This window comes from Dendropsophus ebraccatus, chromosome 1 (genome assembly GCF_027789765.1).
Source record: "Dendropsophus ebraccatus isolate aDenEbr1 chromosome 1, aDenEbr1.pat, whole genome shotgun sequence".
Taxonomy (NCBI): Eukaryota; Metazoa; Chordata; class Amphibia; order Anura; family Hylidae; genus Dendropsophus; species Dendropsophus ebraccatus.
This window is the reverse complement of record NC_091454.1, coordinates 22,787,477-22,806,955: the sequence shown is the minus strand read 5'-3', so window position 1 is coordinate 22,806,955 and position 19,479 is coordinate 22,787,477. Positions and strand designations below refer to the sequence as shown.

Here is a 19,479-nt window from a genome sequence, read left to right as displayed (position 1 = left end):
ATTATTTATCGTTAACCTGAAATCGTTCCCCATATTACACAGAACGATGGTCGTTAGTTACAATCGTTACTATGATCGTTTACTCCTTCTGATCCCAGCAAAACAATGAACAGTGTGCAATTACACTCAACGATTAGTGAAAAAATGTGGAACTTGAGCGAACGAATGTGGAATTACAGCGAACGATTAACGATAATTTTAAATTCAGATCTAAATCAACGATATACGAACGATTTTTCGATCGTTGCATGCAATTACACAGAACGATTATCGTTTAAATTCAAACAATATGACGATTCTTCGCACGATAATCGTCCTGTGTAATAGGGCCCTAACTCTGAATAATCCCTTTAAGAATGTCTATGTGTGAACTAGTGCTCCGATAATCCTATATGGTTATACTCACCGACAGTTGCCACTGTGGCGGTAGCTGTAGAAAGCAAAGACTTGCCCCAGTTACCCCAATAGCCCCATGATGATGGAGATTTGGCCGCAGAGTCCTACAAAGACAAAAACAAAAGAATTATAATCACCTAGGATAGCAATAAGAAGCCAGAAGGAATAGACTGCTGCCTCTTAGTCCTACATAGCATTGTGCAACCATTAAAGGGGTTGTCCAGTGTAAGAAAAAAAAAAAAAAAAACATGGCCACTTTCTTCCAGAAACAGCACCAATCCTGTCCTCAGTTTGAGTGTAAGTTTTGCAGTTCACTTCCATTGAGCCGATTGTAATACCACACATAGCCTGAGTACAGGGGTAGCGCTGCAGAACATACAGCAGCTGATAAGTAATGGAATACTGCAGATTATTAAACAGGAGTAATTTACAAACCTATATAACTTTCTCACACCAGTTGTTTTGAAAGAATTTTTTTTTTCCTAGAGTACCCCTATAAGGGGTTAAAAGGCAAGCTACCAGTCACGGCTGAGCTCCATGTGATCAGGCAGGATGATGTAGGTGTCTAGCATTCTGCTATAAGGGGTTAATATCGTTGCCTGCCTAGACTGTGTTTACACTGCATAGATGTGTATGTGATGTGCGAGACCAACACGCCTACACCCTGAAGAAATGACAGCGTGTGGCTGTGTACTGAGGAGGTGACATCTTATTCCATGCCTGCAACTGGGGCGCTGTCACACAGGAGGTAAACTCCCCCGCCTGTGTATGTCAGGTTCACATGAGGTGAAAACCTTCAAGTGTTTTATATATTAATATATATTATTATGGCTTTAACCCTTCACATTACTGCTGAATGAGAAAGCCCGGGCCAGTCTGTAATCTCAGGGATCAGTCACAGGCCCCTATTATCAAACATGGTGTAAAGTGAAACTGGCTCAGTTGCCCCTAGCAACCAATCAGATTCCACCTTATATTCCTGACAGACTCTTTGGAAAATGAAAGGTGGAAGCTGATTGGTTGCTAGGGGCAACTGAGCCTATTCTACTTTATGGTCCTTTTACACGGAGCGATAATTCGCCCGATTGCACGATTAACGATTTCGAATGAACGATGTGTTTTTCATAACGATCAGCATTTAGACGGAACGATATATCGTACGGAAAAATCGTTTTGCGATTGCTTAAGCCTATCTCGCACATAGGTTAAATCAGTGAACGTCTGTTTACACGGAACGATCTGGGATTTTTTTTTGCGAATGACCAACGACAATTTGAGAACAAGTTCAAAGATCAAAATGAACGATTTCTCGCTCGTCGCTTGATCGTTCGCTGCGTTTACACGTACGATTATCAATCGAATTCGATCGTTATCGTGCAAATTCGAACGATGATCGTTCAGTGTAAAACCACCATTACACCAGTATGATCTCCCTCATGGTTTTTCAGCACTTTCACACTGGGTTCGGACTGTTTGACTGATTTATCGTCCTGTGAAATAAGACCCTAAATTCAAGATATCACTTAAATGGGAATCTCCTGTTCTTTCTCACTGTATGACCACAGTAAGAAGGCGGATAAGAAGTGGTAGACAACAAATCAATGTTATAAGTTAAAGGGGTTGGCCACTTTATAGTAAAATAGTTCAGTGTATAGTATTAGTAACTGTACTCACTGTATATACTGACAGCAGCTCCCTGTGTACTCACTGTATATACTGACAGCAGCTCCCTGTACCTCATAGAGCTAATATCAGACTCCCCTCCTCCAGGCTGTGCTGTCCTGCTCTGTGGTGATTCTGTCCATAAGGCAGCCGATATGGAGGAGCATGTGACAATGCCCTGCCCCCAAGTGTCCTCCATAGACATATACAGGCTCAGGGGAGGACAATGGGGGGGCGGGGCATGGTCACATGCTCCTCCATGTCGGCCAGCTTATGGACAGACTTACCACAGAGCAGGGCAGCACAACCTGGAGAAGAGGAGTCTATGAGGTACACAGGGAGCTGCTGTCAGTATATACAGTGAGTACACCAACTAATACTGTAGACTCAAGTATTTTACTATAAAGTGGCCAACCTTGTTAAATTAAAACTACTCCCCGGCTGTATTTCCAGATCTGCTAACTCTGACAATGTCTATGAGACTACATTGTCAAAATTAGCGAACAGTAGGGTAGTGGATGGCACTGCCCCTGCGCTCTCTATTTAACTATTTAAATGACAGCAACATTTAAATAATAAATAGGGTAATTGGTGGTCTGCAGGCAGAATCGATCCTTCTTACTTGCGGGGCCTCAGCAGCATAATGACGCTGATCCGGCCTTAGCAGTTGTTTGCTATGGGCTCCAGTAAAGGTGCGTTTACACGAAACGATAATTGGCCCGATCGTACGATTAACGATGTCGGAGTAACGATTTTTTTTTTCATAACGATCAGCATTTAGACGGTACATTATATCGTACGGAAAATCGTTTTGCGATCGCTTAAGCCTATCTTACACATTGGTTAAATCGGCGAACGACCGTTTACACGGAATGATCTGCGAATTTTTTGTTAACGACGAACGACGATTTGAGAACATGTTGAAAGACCAAAATGAACGATTTCTTGTTCGTCGTTGGATCGTTCGCTGCGTTTACACGTACGATTATAGTTCGAATTCGATCGTTATCGTGCAAAATTGCACGATAATCGTTACATGTAAACGCACAATAATGAAGTAATTGTAATGAATCACTCACTGCAGAGATCATTGCAGTGCATATGTATGGCATTAAGTTCTAAGTTCAATCTGTGTATTGCTCACAGATGTCACCTCAGGGGGCTACAAATTACTGTTAAAAAAAAGTTTTCTTTATTAATAAAAATCCTATGCCATAATAAAAGTTTCAATTACCCACTTTTCCTATTTTAAAAATGAATAAAAAAAATAAAAAAACATATTTGCTACGTGCGGGATCACCCGAAAAACAATAAAATTATGCCATTACTGATTTTGCATAGTGAATAGCGTTAGACTGGGTCCACACCAAGTTTTAACAAAAAACAGATGAAAAAAAACGGATGCATTTATGTGCATCCATTTTGATCTGTTTTTCCATTGACTTCCATAATAAAAAAAAAAAAAAAAAGGGATCAAAGATGAGCGAACCGGATTCGGGTTCGAGTCGATCCAAACCCGAACGTTCGGTATTTGATTAGCTGGGGCTGCTGAACTTGGATAAAGCTCTAAGGTTGTCTGGAAAACCTGGATACAGCCAATGACTATATCCATGATTTCCACATAGCCTTAGGGCTTTATCCAAGTTCAGCAGCCACCGCTAACCAAATGCCGAAAGTTCGGGTTTGGATGGACTCCAGCTTGCTCCAGGTTTGCTCATCTCTAATCAAAACCTATCCGTTTTTTTTAGCATACACAAAAATGTGGTCAACCACACTGACATGTAAATCAATGAAAAAAAACGAATCAAAACAGATGCACACAAATCCATCCATTTTTTTCATTCGTAGTGTGAACCCAGCCTAAGCAAAAAAAAAAAAAAAAAAGTATAAAATTGCTTAATTTTGGTCACATCACAACCAGAAAATTTTGAATAAATAGTGATCAAAAAGTCACAAATGTGCAAGTGAGGTACCAAAAAAAAAAAATTACAGATCACTGCACAAAAAATGACACCAAAAAATATATAAAAGCTTTATAGGGATGGTATTAAAGGGAACCAATCACACTAAAATTGGGCATAAAGGTAAGGAAACGTGCTGGTACATCAGCCAGCACGCTTCCTAACCATCCCCCTGACCCCTCCGTCCCATGAACATTCAGCCCGCAAAGTTAGTTTAATCGTGTCCCGCGCTCTATGCAAATTACCATACAAGTAGTCACGGTGGGCGGGACGGCTGTTCGAGTAGTCACGGTGGGCGGGGTCTTCGTCAAGTAGTCACTGGGTCCTGGGCCGGCTCCTGCACTGTAATCACGCCCCTCCAGGCGTGTTGTAAAGCGGCGCCTGGTGACGTCACTCGGGGGGGGGGCATTGCACGTCGGCCACGCCGACGTCTGTAGTAAGCTGCGCATGCGCAGTACAGTGGGTGAAGCCGCTGCTGTACTACGCCACGCAAGAGCAGTATAGCAGCGTCTTCTCAGGCTGCACTGCGCATGCGCAGCTTAGTAAAGACGTCGGCGTGGCCGACGTGCAATGCTGCCCCCCCCAAGTGACGTCACCAGGCGCCGCTTTACAACACGTGATTACAGGAGTCGGCCCAGGACCCAGTGACTACTTGACGAAGACCCCGCCCACCGTTGTACTTGAACAGACGTCCCGCCCACCATGACTACTTGTATGGTAATTTGCATAGAGCGCAGGGCACGATTAAACTAACTTTGCGGGCTGAATGTTCATGGGACGGAGGGGGCAGGGGGATGGTTAGGAAGCGTGCTGGCTGATGTACCAGTACGTTTCCTTAGCTTTATGCCCAATTTTAGTGTGATTGGTTCCCTTTAAACCCATTCTGACAAGCACCTGCACACAGAGGTGACCTCTTCCTCACCTGCTCCGGTCTCTCAGCCGCCTGGTTCTCCTCCTCCTCCTCGGCTGACACGCTGTTAGATTTGGCCTCGGGACGTTTGCGGGTTATGGCCACCGGTTCTGAGACGGCTTTTCCTTCCTCTGAGCTGCTGCTCTTCTTAGAAGTTGCGCTTTCTTCCTCCTCCTGGGGCTGAGCGGCTTCCCCGCTGTTCTCTATGCTGTCTTTATCAGACATGGTTAAAACATCTAGAAGGAAAACAAATTATTTTAAAGGAGTGGGGATTCAACTTTTTTTTATTTATTTTTATTATTTTATTTAATTAATAAATTAATCAAATTATTATTATTATTACTTTAATTAATTATTATTATTATTTTTTTTAATTCTATAATTGTTCTCCTTTTTTTTTGCTCCTACAAAATTCTCAAACCACCCATTTACAAGGCAAGAACTGTCCAGGCATGATGGGAATTGTAGTTTTATAACAGCCGGAGGGCGGAAGGTTCCCCATCCCTGATCTATACACTCCACATAGTCTACACTGCTAAACAGCTGTGTGGCGGGGCTTCGGCGTGATTGACAGCCCTACACCTGTTATGTCACCTATTTATGGGATCTTTAAAGGGGTACTCTCTCAAAAATGTTTTTCTTTCAAATCAACTGGTTACAGAAATTTATATAGATTTGTAACTTCTATTTAAAAAAAAATCTCGTGTCTTCCAGTACTTATCAGCTGCTGTATGCCCTGCAGGAAGTGGTGTATTTATTCCAGTCTGACACAGTGCTCTCTGCTGCCACCTCTGTCAGGAACTGTCCAGAGCAGTAGTAAGTCCCCATAGAAAACCTCTCCTGCTCTGGACAGTTCCTGACATGGACAGAGGTGGCAGCAGAGAGCACTGTGTCAGACTGGAAAGAATCCACCACTTACTGCAGGACATACAGCAGCTGATAAGTACTGGAAGACTGGAGATTTTTTAAATAGAAGTAAATTACAAATCTGTAGAACTTTCTAAAACCCTTTAACTACAACCTGATAAGAGAAAAAATATTCTAAAAGTCAGAAAAGAAAGTTTTCTCCCCATATAAACAAGTGACAGTGTGAGCTCCGTGCAGTGTGCGCCAGGCTGGGAGTTGTAGTGAGGACACCGCTGCAGGACTATAACCCCCATCCTCGGTGAGGCATGCTGGGCCTTGTAGTCCTCACTGACGTTACCTGCGTGCTGGAGCTGAGCGTGCCCGGTGTCCGCAGCCGTCCCGCCACGTCACTGACAGCTCCGGTAATCCGACACCGCGGGGGTCAAGGAAGCGGCCGTGACCCGGAAGTGATCTGTCAGCAGGCTGGGAGGACTTCCGGGTGGCGAGAGCTGGGAGGAGAGGCTGATGTCGCTGCAGGAAGGACGGGGATGAGTGTCCGGAGAGAGCGGTGAGAGGGAGGAGGCGGCGGGGGCTGCTGTGTGACTGTACGGTACGGAGATTTCCATGAAGGAGGCGGTTACCGGTACCGCCGGTGTGGGGCTCTTACCCGGTGTCAGGGTGTCTCCTGCAGGGATCAGGGCTGATCTATCAATACAGAGATTACTTGTTACAGAGATATTTCCTTGTTGTCCGTAGCAACCAATCACAGCTCAGCTTACATTTCTTACACTGGTCTGGTAAAATGAAAGCTCCTCTGTGATTGGTTGCTATGGAAAACAAAGACAGGCGCTCTTATCCACTCAGCTCTATATATGGGGCGCTCTTATCCACTCAGCTCTATATAGTGGGCGCTCTTATCCACTCTCCTCTATATAGTGGGCGCTCTTATCCACTCTGCTCTATATAGTGGGCGCTCTTATCCACTCAGCTCTATATAGGGGGCGCTTTTATCCACTCTGCTCTATATAGGGGGCGCTCTTATCCACTCAGCTCTATATAGTGGGTGCTCTTATCCACTCAGCTCTATATAGTGGGTGCTCTTATCCACTCAGCTCTATATAGTGGGCGCTCTTATCCACTCAGCTCTATATAGTGGGCGCTCTTATCCACTCAGCTCTATATAGGGGGCGCTCTTATCCACTCAGCTCTATATAGTAGGCGCTCTTATCCACTCAGCTCTATATAGTGGGCGCTCTTATCCACTCAGCTCTATATAGGGGGCGCTCTTATCCACTCTGCTCTATATAGTGGGCGCTCTTATCCACTCTGCTCTATATAGTGGGCGCTCTTATCCACTCTGCTCTATATAGTGGGCGCTCTTATCCACTCAGCTCTATATAGTGGGCGCTCTTATCCACTCTGCTCTATATAGTGGGCGCTCTTATCCACTCAGCTCTATATAGGGGGCGCTCTTATCCACTCTGCTCTATATAGTGGGCGCTCTTATCCACTCTGCTCTATATAGTGGGTGCTCTTATCCACTTAGCTCTATATAGTGGGCGCTCTTATCCACTCTGCTCTATATAGTGGGCGCTCTTATCCACTCTGCTCTATATAGTGGGCGCTCTTATCCACTCTGCTCTATATAGTGGGCGCTCTTATCCACTCTGCTCTATATAGTGGGCGCTCTTATCCACTCTGCTCTATATAGTGCGCGCTCTTATCCACTCTGCTCTATATAGTGGGTGCTCTTATCCACTCAGCTCTATATAGTGGGCACTCTTATCCACTCAGCTCTATATAGGGGGCGCTCTTATCCACTCTGCTCTATATAGTGGGCGCTCTTATCCACTCTGCTCTATATAGTGGGTGCTCTTATCCACTTAGCTCTATATAGTGGGCGCTCTTATCCACTCTGCTCTATATAGTGGGCGCTCTTATCCACTCTGCTCTATATAGTGGGCGCTCTTATCCACTCAGCTCTATATAGTGGGCGCTCTTATCCACTCTGCTCTATATAGTGGGCGCTCTTATCCACTCAGCTCTATATAGTGGGCGCTCTTATCCACTCAGCTCTATATAGGGGGCGCTCTTATCCACTCAGCTCTATATAGGGGGCTCTCTTATCCACTCAGCTCTATATAGGGGGCGCTCTTATCCACTCAGCTCTATATAGTGGGTGCTCTTATCCACTCAGCTCTATATAGTGGGTGCTCTTATCCACTCAGCTCTATATAGTGGGCGCTCTTATCCACTCTGCTCTATATAGTGGGCGCTCTTATCCACTCAGCTCTATATAGTGGGCGCTCTTATCCACTCAGCTCTATATAGTGGGCTCTCTTATCCACTCAGCTCTATATAGGGGGCGCTCTTATCCACTCAGCTCTATATAGTGGGCGCTCTTATCCACTCAGCTCTATATAGTGGGTGCTCTTATCCACTCAGCTCTATATAGTGGGCGCTCTTATCCACTCAGTTCTATATAGTGGGCGCTCTTATCCACTCAGTTCTATATAGTGGGCGCTCTTATCCACTCAGCTCTATATAGTGGGCGCTCTTATCCACTCTGCTCTATATAGTGGGCGCTCTTATCCACTCAGTTCTATATAGTGGGCGCTCTTATCCACTCAGCTCTATATAGTGGGCGCTCTTATCCACTCTGCTCTATATAGTGGGCGCTCTTATCCACTCAGCTCTATATAGTGGGCGCTCTTATCCACTCAGCTCTATATAGTGGGCGCTCTTATCCACTCAGCTCTATATAGTGGGCGCTCTTATCCACTTAGCTCTATATAGGGGGGGCGCTCTTATCCACTCTGCTCTATATAGTGGGCGCTCTTATCCACTCTGCTCTATATAGTGGGCGCTCTTATCCACTCAGCTCTATATAGTGGGCGCTCTTATCCACTCTGCTCTATATAGTGGGCGCTCTTATCCACTCAGCTCTATATAGTGGGTGCTCTTATCCACTCAGCTCTATATAGGGGGCGCTCTTATCCACTCAGCTCTATATAGTGGGTGCTCTTATCCACTCAGCTCTATATAGTGGGTGCTCTTATCCACTCAGCTCTATATAGTGGGCGCTCTTATCCACTCAGCTCTATATAGGGGGCGCTCTTATCCACTCAGCTCTATATAGTGGGTGCACTTATCCACTCAGCTCTATATAGTGGGCGCTCTTATCCACTCAGCTCTATATAGTGGGCGCTCTTATCCACTCAGCTCTATATAGGGGGCGCTCTTATCCACTCAGCTCTATATAGGGGGCGCTCTTATCCACTCAGCTCTATATAGGGGGCGCTCTTATCCACTCAGCTCTATATAGTGGGCGCTCTTATCCACTCAGCTCTATATAGTGGGCGCTCTTATCCACTCAGTTCTATATAGGGGGCGCTCTTATCCACTCAGTTCTATATAGTGGGCGCTCTTATCCACTCAGCTCTATATAGTGGGCGCTCTTATCCACTTAGTTCTATATAGTGGGCGCTCTTATCCACTCAGCTCTATATAGTGGGCGCTCTTATCCACTCAGTTCTATATAGTGGGCGCTCTTATCCACTTAGCTCTATATAGTGGGCGCTCTTATCCACTCAGCTCTATATATGGGGCGCTCTTATCCACTCAGCTCTATATAGTGGGCGCTCTTATTCACTCAGCTCTATATAGTGGGCGCTCTTATCCACTTAGCTCTATATAGGGGGGGCGCTCTTATCCACTCAGCTCTATATAGGGGCACTCTTATTTACTCAGCTCTATATAGTGGGCGCTCTTATTCACTCAGCTCTATATAGTGGGCGCTCTTATCCACTTAGCTCTATATAGGGGGGGCGCTCTTATCCACTCAGCTCTATATAGTGGGCGCTCTTATTCACTCAGCTCTATATAGTGGGCGCTCTTATCCACTTAGCTCTATATAGGGGGGGCGCTCTTATCCACTCAGCTCTATATAGGGGCGCTCTTATTTACTCAGCTCTATATAGTGGGCGCTCTTATTCACTCAGCTCTATATAGTGGGCGCTCTTATCCACTTAGCTCTATATAGGGGGGGCGCTCTTATCCACTCAGCTCTATATAGGGGCGCTCTTATTTACTCAGCTCTATATAGGGGGCGCTCTTATCCACTCAGCTCTATATAGGGGGCGCTCTTATCCACTCAGCTCTATATAGGGGGCGCTCTTATCCACTCAGCCGTATATAGTGGGCGCTCTTATTCACTCAGCTCTATATAGGGGCCCTCTTATCCACTGAGCTGTATTTTCTGGGTTTTCTTAGTCATCTTACCACCTATTAGTGCTCTTATCCACTCAGCTATTTGTAGAGGGTGCAGTTATCCACTCACTTCATTTATCATGGGTGCTCCTATTTGCTCAGTTACTTATTCACCATATAGGTGCTCTTAGTCACTTATCCTAACACCATGGTATTTTTCACCTGGCTATTTTTGGTGCTCCTACTCACTCGGCTCCTTAGCACACAGGTGTCCTTATTCACACATCCACCTAGGACATGGCTGTCCTTTATACACTCAGCTGTAGTGCTCTTATCTGCATATTACACATGCTCTTATTCAGTTGGCTACTTAGTACATGGGCGCTCTTATTCTCTCAGCCCCTTATTATGGCGCTCTTATTCTCTCAGCCCCTTATTATGGCGCTCTTATTCTCTCAGCCCCTTATTATGGCGCTCTTATTCTCTCAGCCCCTTATTATGGCGCTCTTATTGTCTCAGCCACTTATTATGGCCCTCTTATTGTCTCAGCCCCTTATTATGGCGCTCTTATTCTCTCAACCACTTATTATGGCGCTCTTATTCTCTCAGCCTTTTATTGTGGCGCTCTTATTCTCTCAGCCATTTATTGTGGCGCTCTTATTCTCTCAGCCACTTATTGTGGCGCTCTTATTCTCTCAGCCACTTATTGTGGTGCTCTTATTCTCTCAGCCCCTTATTATGGCGCTCTTATTCTCTCAGCCCCTTATTATGATCTTATTCTTATTGTTTACAGCCTCTTTCTTAGTCATACGGCAGCACGACTTGTCCTTAGTTGGAGGTAAAAGTGCACAGACCAGTCAGTCAGGTCCATGTGTAATGTGTGTGTGTAAAGTTCACTTATACGTGCCGGATTATCCCACGCTGCAGGGCACTTCTTACAGAAAGAATAGAGGTTTACACGCCGCAGAAAAATCTCTACCAGGTGCGCTTTACTGCACATTGCAGCAGCTTTGCAGCACATACAGATTTTGGGGGGTGTTCAGCTACTTAAACGGGCCACTATACAATTCGAGCACATAGAGCTATTATACTTGTAGCTATTGGTCTGTCTGTCCCAGTGTATCTTGAGGTTATATGTAAGAGCCCTATTCCACCGGACGGTTATCGTTCAGATTATCGTTAAATCGTTCGAATCTAAACGATAATCGTTCGGTTGAAATGCAGTTAACGATTAACGACCGAATGAGAAATCGTTGATCGCTTTATAAGACCCGGACCTATTTTTATCGTTGCTCGTTCACAAATCGTTCGCATTGAATAAGACGTCGTTCGGTCGTTCGCCGTAGATGCGAACGCAACAACGAAGAAATAGCGAAGAAAAAACGATTGCAGATACGATCATAAGTAACGATTATCGTTCCATGGAAATAAGTGAACGTTTTCAGGTCTTTCGCAATAGCGGTCGTTTGACATCGTTAATCGTTAACGATTATGCGAACGATAATCGTCCGGTGGAATAGGGCCCTAAGGGTATGTGCACACTGAAAATCAAGCGGATAACTTCCTGCCCATTCTGTTAAATCTCCGCCCGTCCCATAGACTCCATTCTATGCTCAGGCCGATTTTGCCGTCCACCCAAAGAATTGACATGACAATTCTTTGGGGAAGGGGGGGGGGCGGTGGAATCCGCCTGAGCATAGAATGGAGTCTATGGGACGGGCAGAACTTCAAGCGGCAGGGGGACGAGCAACGGAATCCGCTGGAAGTTGTCCACACGAATTCTGTAGTGGAATAAGCAAGGAATTTTTAAACGGAATCCACATGAAATTAGCTGTGGATTCCGCTTGAGTTCAGTTGTGAATTGTGCGCAATGGGATTTCCCCTCTGTTATTCACACGGTGGAACTTTTGTACAGTTTTTCCTGAGTTCTTTGGGCGGATTCCACTAGAGAAATCCCATAGAAGTCAATGGGAGCTCCAATTAGTGATGTCACGATACCAGAATTTTGAGTTCGATACCGATACTAACTTTTTTATTTCGATACTCAATACCAGTTTGATACTTATTAAAATATTTAAAAAACAAATGATAGAAACCTGAAATGTTTTCTATACTCTTCAGGCCTGCACTATTACAGATACCAATTTATGGGCTTTTTTTTAATTTTATTACGTTAAAAATAAAGGTTTACGTTTTTTACATAATTGTGTACAGAGTACAGTGATCACTTAGACAGCTCCGCTATACCGCGTACTGCGATCATGGACAGCTCTGCTAAGCACTGCCCACTCGACTCTGCTATACAATGCTTAGACAGCTCTGCTATGCCCTGCCCACTCGGCTCTGCTATACAATGCTTAGACAGCTCTGCTATGCCCTGCCCACTCGGCTCTGCTATGCCCTGCCCACTCGGCTCTGCTATGCCCTGCCCACTCGGCTCTGCTATGCACTACTTATACTTATGCTGATGTCGGCACCTCACAGCCCCCGCACCTCCCCCACCTGCCAGCCGGCTGGATCCTCACATGTGTCCTCTCCCGGCCCTCCCGCTCTCCCTCTCCGTCCTCCTCTCCCCCTCCAGCCGCTCTCCTCCGTGCAGCTCCGACTCTTCAGCATAAATCATTTCTCTGATAATAGAGTCCGCACTCTATTATCAGAGAGACACTGGCAGCGGGAGTCTGTTACACACGGTAGCCGACCCCTGCTGCATACGGAGCGGCTCAGGAGGGGGCATCTACACAGTTACATAGCCGGCACAAGCAATCGCAAAGTGCCGGCTATTTGAAATTGGCGCCGCCGGGAGCAGAGGAAGGAAGTGCAGAGGAGGAGACTGCAGGGGCAGTGAGAGGCACATAGAGAACACGGCCGGCGCTCAGATAGCCGCTGGCCGTGTTCTCTGCGCTATACTTTATATTAAGCTGCCTAATAGTGCAGCTTAAAATAAAGTATCGATACCAGGAAATCCTGGTACCGAACCGTTTTTCAGCCCGAAATATCGATATTTCGGTGCATGGTGCATCCCTAGCTCCAGTTCTGCTCCTAGTCTGCCAGAGCTGAATAGGCAACGAAATTCAAGCAGAAAACTTTCCTCTTCAGTTCCTCTCCCTATTCCTCTAAAAATCTTTTTCATTCAAATCAACCGGTGTCAGAAAGTTTAGATCTGTAGTTTACTTCTATGAAAAATCTCAAGTCTTCCCATACTTATCAGCTGCTGCATGTGCTACAAGAAATGATGTTTTTTTCCCAGTCTGACACAGCGCTCTCTGCTGCTACCTCTGTCCATGTCCGGTTTTCTATGGGGATTTGCTGCTGCTCTGGACAGAGGTGGCAGCAGAGAGCACTGTCAGACTGAAAAGAATACACCACTTCCCGCAGGACATACAGCAGCTGATAAGTATGGGAAGACTAGAGATTTTTTAAATAGAAGTAAATTACAACTCTATATAACTTTCTGTAACCAGTTGATTTGAAAGGAAAAAAAAAATTCCGTTAGAGCTAGGTGAAGACCATGGCATTGCCTCACCCACCGGGGGGATGTGACATAAGACACTGGAGCTGGTGTCCCTTTGTGCTGACTGTAATACCTTCCCCCGTACTCCAGACGTCTTTCTCATTGTGCCGCAGAACTTCTCGTCTCTGAGCGATCTGCAGACAATAACCTCGTGACCACAAGTGCTGACGCGGGGGGAACCTGGCAGGATCTGGTTTTCGCTGTAGCTTCCATGGAACTTGTTTTTCAGCATGTATATAGCTGTAAGTGATGACTGCTTTCTGTAGTCACAGAGAAGATTAACCAGTCCTGTTTTCTTCTCTTCAAGACAGGATCACGGCTGCAAGACGATGGTGGAGAAGAACGAGCTTCCACTTCAGACTCGTGAGCTGAGCCTTCTGCTGTGGAGCGTATAGCTGCATCTATATGATCAGATGGAACAATCTCTTACTTGCCTCCCCCTCCTCCTCCTTGTCTGCAGCAGCCTGGCAGGACGGCTGACCAGCGCCCAAATCTCACCCAATAGCTCCTACCTGCTCAGCCTGCACAATGCTTCCTTCCATGCCCAGCTGCAGATCTCCGCCAGCTCACCTGCACACCGCGACCAGATCGCCAAGGAGGGAAGCAGCGCTGTCATAGAGTGCCACCTTAATGCCAGCCAGAATGGGGACGTGGTGTGGTTTAATTCCAAAGGGCGTCCGCTGGGAGAGGTGGAAGGAGGTAAGCTGGTGCAGAAAGCCAAAAGCTCAAGTCTTCCAGTACTTATCAGCTGCTGTATGTCCTGCAGTAAGTGGTGTATTCTTTCCAGTCTGACACAGTGCTCTCTGCTGCCACCTCTGTCCGTGTCAGGAAGTGTCCAGAGCAGCAGCAAATTCCCATAGAAAACCACTAGACAGTTCCTCTCTTAGACAGAGATGTCAGCAGAGAGCGCCGTGTCACACTGAAAAGAAAAGAATATGTCCTGCAGGAATTGTTTGTTTCTTTTCAGTGTGACACAGTGCTCTCTGCTGACATCTCTGTCTAAGGGTGGGTTCACACTACGGAATTCTTGCGGGTAAACTCAGCGGAATTCCGCGGAGTTTATCCGCGAGAATTCCGTAGTGTGTACCCACCCTAATAGAGAAACTGTCCAGTAATTTTCTAGGGGGATTTGCTGCTGCTCTGGACAGTTCCTGACATGGACAGAGGTGGCAGCAGAGAGCACTGTGTCAGACTGGAAAGAAAAAACACCACTTCCAGCAAGACTTACAGCAGCTGATAAGTACTGGAAGATTGGAGTTTAAAAAAAAAAAGAAGTAAATTACAAACTATATAACTTTCTAAAACCAGTTGATCTGAAAAAAAAAGATTTTCACCGGAAACACATTACAGCAGGGGTGTCAAACTTGCGGCCCTCCAGCTGTTGCAAATCTACAGTTCCCATCATGCCTGGACAGCCATGGGTAAAGCTTTGGCTATGCAGGCATGATGGGATTTGTAGTTTTGCAACAGCTGTAGGGCCGCAAGTTTAACACCTGTGCATTAGATGAACATTAGCCAAAGCTACCCATGTCTTCTGGACAGGCTGACCGGTTGTATTTCATCACATCCAGTCCTTTGTCAGAGGTGTCTATCAGTGATTCATCCCCTTCTTCCCGTTCTGAGCACATCCACCATGCTTAGCCTTGCTAAGGGGGATCAAGAGGAATGGCTGTCAACAGAACGAGCAGCAACGACAATTTATTTATTTTTTTTTTTTTTCATGACCACTGTTGTCACTGCTTTAGTGATTATGAGCCACAAGGATAATATATTAAAAAAGATATCAGTACCACCATAAGAGAGTTGAAGTGTTAAAGGGGTACCCCGGTGAAAAAAAATTGAGTTCAAATCGACTGGTGTCAGAAAGTTATATAGATTTGTAATTTACTTTGATAATTTCAGTACTTATCAGCTGCTGTATGTCCTGCAGGAAGTGGTGTATTCTTCCCAGTCTGACACAGTGCTCTCTGCTGCCACCTCTGTCCATGTCAGGAAATGTCCAGAGCCGTAGAAAATCTTCATAGAAAACCTCTTTTGCTATAGACAAAGATGGCAGCAGAGAGCACTGTGTCAGACTGGAAAAAGTACATCACCTCCTGCAGGACATACAGCAGCTAAAAAGTACTGGAAGACTGGAGATTTTTACATAGAAGTAAATAACAAATCTTTTCGCTGTACTACCCCTTTAACAGAGAATCCCCTGTGTATTAGCCCAGAATTACCCAATAGATTTTATGAAAACATTATGTTTTACTTTATGGCTATGTTCACACAATGTTAAAAAATAGAGAAAAGGCGGACGATTATGATGTTTAAAATAACGTCCGTTTTTGCCGCAAATTGACTGACTGCAATGTCAATGCATTGAAGTCAATGGAAAGATGGACGTCCAATGCACACAGTGTATCGAATAACAGACGTTTTTACACCTGACGTTCATGATCATTATTTTCGGACGTCTTTTTCAAACAGCGGACGTCTTTTATTAGTTCTTAGTTTTTCTTTTTCCACCGTTCTGTCTCCGTTTTTACTATTAAATTCAATGGACTTTTCAATTAAGCCGCAAGTCCAATTAGAAACCCCAAACTAGAATAATGTACCAACAGCCGTCATTGCCAGACAGCTAAATAACGTCTGTTATTTTAGACAAAAAAAAAACTGGCTGAAAAAATGTTGTGTGACTATTGCTGATTTTTTTGCTTTCTTTTGTATTTTACGTTCTAGGAGGTAAATGGTTTATCTCGTCCAGCGGAGCCCTTAACATCACCAGCGTCACCTTCGCTGACCGGGGGAGGTACACCTGTATGTGTCCGGTTGGGAACGCCACCTCCTATTACACCGTTACCCTCCGTGTGACTTTTACGTCCGGTGATATGGGGATCTACTACATGATCGTCTGCCTGGTGACCTTCACCATCACCCTCATCCTGAATATCACTCGCCTCTGCATGATGAGCAGCCACCTCCGAAAGACTGAGAAAGCCATCAACGAGTTCTTCCGTACCGAGGGGGCCGAGAAGCTGCAGAAGGCCTTCGAAATCGCAAAACGGATCCCCATCATCACTTCCGCCAAGACCCTGGAGCTGGCCAAGGTGACCCAGTTTAAGACCATGGAGTTTGCCCGTTACATAGAAGAGCTAGCCAGAAGTATTCCCCTGCCCCCGCTCATCTTTAACTGCAGAGCTTTCATGGAAGAAATGTTTGAGGCCGTACGGCTGGATGACCCGGACCAGGTTGAGAAAGATCACGTGGGCGGGATCTATACCATCAGTCCAGGTATGAACCGGAGTGGATCCCCCGCCGGGGACTCGGAGGACAGCTCTGTCCAAGGGCAGGAGATAGCCGTCAATGTGTCCGTCCATCCCCAGTGCGAGACCCAGAGCATCAACACCAACCATTCTCAGGAGTGTGCCCAGTCAGCCTGCCTGGAGGAGGTTATTACCGTGGTGGATGAGGAGGACACAGCACCCGAAGCCACCGCGTGACCGCCGCCTCAGCTCCTCGGACTTGTTACAGATAGTGTACATTTATACAGTCCACCTCATTCATTACGGAGCTGTGCCAAGCCACCTTGTTACAGATCTCATTACTGGCGCCATCTAGTTATTAACGTCTTATATCACTCATCAGGGTTTCTAGTCGTATGAAGAGAGAGAAATATGGCTGATTTGTTCCAAAAACAGCGCCATTCTCATCCAGTGGTTGTGTCTGGTATTGCATTTTAAATCGAGCTGCAATTCCAAATACAGCCAGCGGACAAGAGCGGCACTCTTTCTGGACAAAGCCTTTTATGGCATGGTTTTTGTCCGATGCTGTCATTTACATATAGTATACAGCAGAGCTCCATGTTTGAGGGGTTGTGCGGCACCTCTCGCCTCTGCCCAATCGAACATAGGGTGTGGGGAGATGTAGCTGCAGATAATTGGACTCAGAGATCCCTCTAGGTCAGGCATGGGGAACCTTCAGCCCGCCAGCCGTTGCAAAACTACAATTCCCATCATGCCTGGACAGCCAAAGCTTTGGCTGTCCAGGCATGATGGGAATTGTAGTTTTGCAACGGCTAGAGGGTCTAAGGTTTCCTATGCTTCCCTCCCAGCAAGTTCCAACATCTCCTGACATGTAGTACATGCATGATGTCGGCTGATCCGCGGTCTTCCAACATGATGAAACGGCCCGATCAGGTCAGTGACAGTCCGCTGCTGTTCGCCCCGTGCAGTAGGAGCGGCGGCATCTGACCACCATCGACTTCAGTGGGCCACCCTGACGATCTAGGGATCGTCTGAACACCCCCTACCACAGCTCCTCACTCACTGTTTGTTCGGGTTATAGCACAGACAGCAAGTGGGCAACGAGGAGGAAGCGACTGACAACACCGTTCCTCCTCTATACCGTGTCTTTAGTGTCAGATCAGGAGGAAGAGAGACGTGCTGCAGAATCCCTTTAAATCTGTGAGTTTGCAGATGTTTTTCCTTCCTTTTTTGTCACCTCCTATTTCCTCACACCTCCAAAGCCGTTTTCTAATTCGGCCGCTTGCCCTTGGTAGACACCTAAGTGCGTCTTCATAGGACTGTCAGGAGCGTGACTTTGCTCAGCGCTTGTTGTTTAAAAGCTTTCCGAGCATCCGCAGCTGTCTGAATCCTGGATCCTGCGGAATTATACCATTGGCTTCGGATGGGAATTGAGAAGAAAGCTTCACCCAATCCTGACTGGCATTTGGTCAACGTAACATTGTCAGATCTCGCTCAAATGGACTATTAGTCAGACTAGTCATATATCTGAACAGAGCAGAGCAAACCTCATCTTGCCAGTCAATAGGTAAGACCCCCATAACGGCTGTCTACAGATCAGCGCCAGGCATGGCGCCCCTCAACCTGATTCTTATAGCCAAACACCTGTGGTAGGTCCTGCTAATGGATATCAAATATATCCATAATGGAATCAAATAGAAGTATCAAACATTTCAATCATTTAGGGTCTAAATGTTCAGACGCTCTCAGCCAGGAGAAGCGTGCAGCTGTTCCCTTCACTCCTTTTCTGTCACGCTGCAGACAGTCTCCATTATAACTCTGTGTCGGCCATCTTCTTCAGAGAGAAGCGCACAGCCGCATGCTTCTTCCAGCTCCATCTAACAATATGAGGATGCCCGAGCACCCACACCATAATCGATATCGACACAGGTAAAGTTTTCAAGTGCCAGGGGCTCTTTAAGGACAGTTGCCATCTGAGCTTTGTTAACTGGAATAACAGGAGGTCGGCAGTCCTGTATGGCACTAATATATGGTTACTAGATGAGTCTGATCGTTTAGCATCTTCTTGGCTAAAGAAGTTGGATGCAGCCCTAGGAAGTCATAGGCCATAGGCAGTATCCATGTTTTCCAGGACTCCCTAGGCTGCATCCAACTTCTTCAGCCACCGGTGATCAAATACTGAACGATCGGACTCGAATATGCTCCACTTATAAAGTGATTATCATCAACGTTAGATCGGTGGTGGTCTGACTCCTGGCACCCCTTCCAATCATCTGCTTAAAGGGTTTACATAGGTTCACCCTTGCCTTGTTGCATATTGGCAGCAGCAGCAGCATTAGGCCTGAGCTGGAATTTTGGGGGGTTGTCCCTTGACCATCTAGCATTGATGGCCTTTTCATAGGTAACATCCAACTGACTTGCCATAGACCCCACAATGCATGCAGTGCCCTATAGATCATCCCAACCCCTTTAGTGCTGCTGAGAAATTAGTTACCTTATGTATCTAGTCATTGTCGTAACCAAAGCTCCATTGATGTGAATGATTCTTTGCTTACATTGCATATTAGATAGAAGGGAATCCTGAGTAGTACTGAGCTTATGGCCAGGCCCCCGTTGTAGCTTTGGGGGTTTTCTTAAAGGGGATATCCAGAGCTACAAAAACATGGCCACTTTTCCCCCTCTCTTGTCTCCAGGTCAGGTGTGGCTTGCAATTAAGCTCCATTTACTTTAATGGAG

General features: G+C 46.0%; 2 protein-coding genes across 7 annotated transcripts in view; one reads left to right on the top strand and one right to left on the bottom strand.

Annotated features, from left to right (window-relative positions):
• Positions 1–6,490, bottom strand: part of FAM114A2 (family with sequence similarity 114 member A2) — a 23,437-nt gene extending 16,947 nt beyond the window's left edge. Inside the window, exons 1-3 of one of the 3 annotated variants that reach the window (XM_069969071.1) lie at positions 6,443–6,490; positions 4,942–5,165; positions 407–500 (exon numbers count right to left, since the gene is read on the bottom strand). In XM_069969071.1, coding sequence (XP_069825172.1) covers positions 407–500; positions 4,942–5,154 — 307 coding nt within the window. In that variant the 5' untranslated portion in view covers positions 5,155–5,165; positions 6,443–6,490. Of the gene's footprint in view, positions 1–406; positions 501–4,941; positions 5,168–6,133; positions 6,411–6,442 lie in introns of those variants that run through there. The other 2 variants (XM_069969064.1, XM_069969062.1) reach the window with 2 other exon arrangements.
• On the top strand, positions 6,208–19,479 carry MFAP3 (microfibril associated protein 3). 4 transcript variants are annotated; one of them, XM_069969090.1, is made up of 3 exons: positions 6,208–6,343; positions 13,807–14,194; positions 16,220–19,479. In XM_069969090.1, exons 2-3 carry the CDS (start codon positions 13,909–13,911, stop codon positions 16,978–16,980), a joined length of 1,047 nt encoding a protein of 348 aa, XP_069825191.1. In that variant the 5' UTR covers positions 6,208–6,343; positions 13,807–13,908; the 3' UTR covers positions 16,981–19,479. The 4 variants fall into 4 exon arrangements, with proteins under 4 accessions (XP_069825191.1, XP_069825184.1, XP_069825194.1 ...); XM_069969083.1 differs by having other exon boundaries at positions 13,803–14,194; XM_069969093.1 differs by having other exon boundaries at positions 6,208–6,385; positions 13,803–14,194.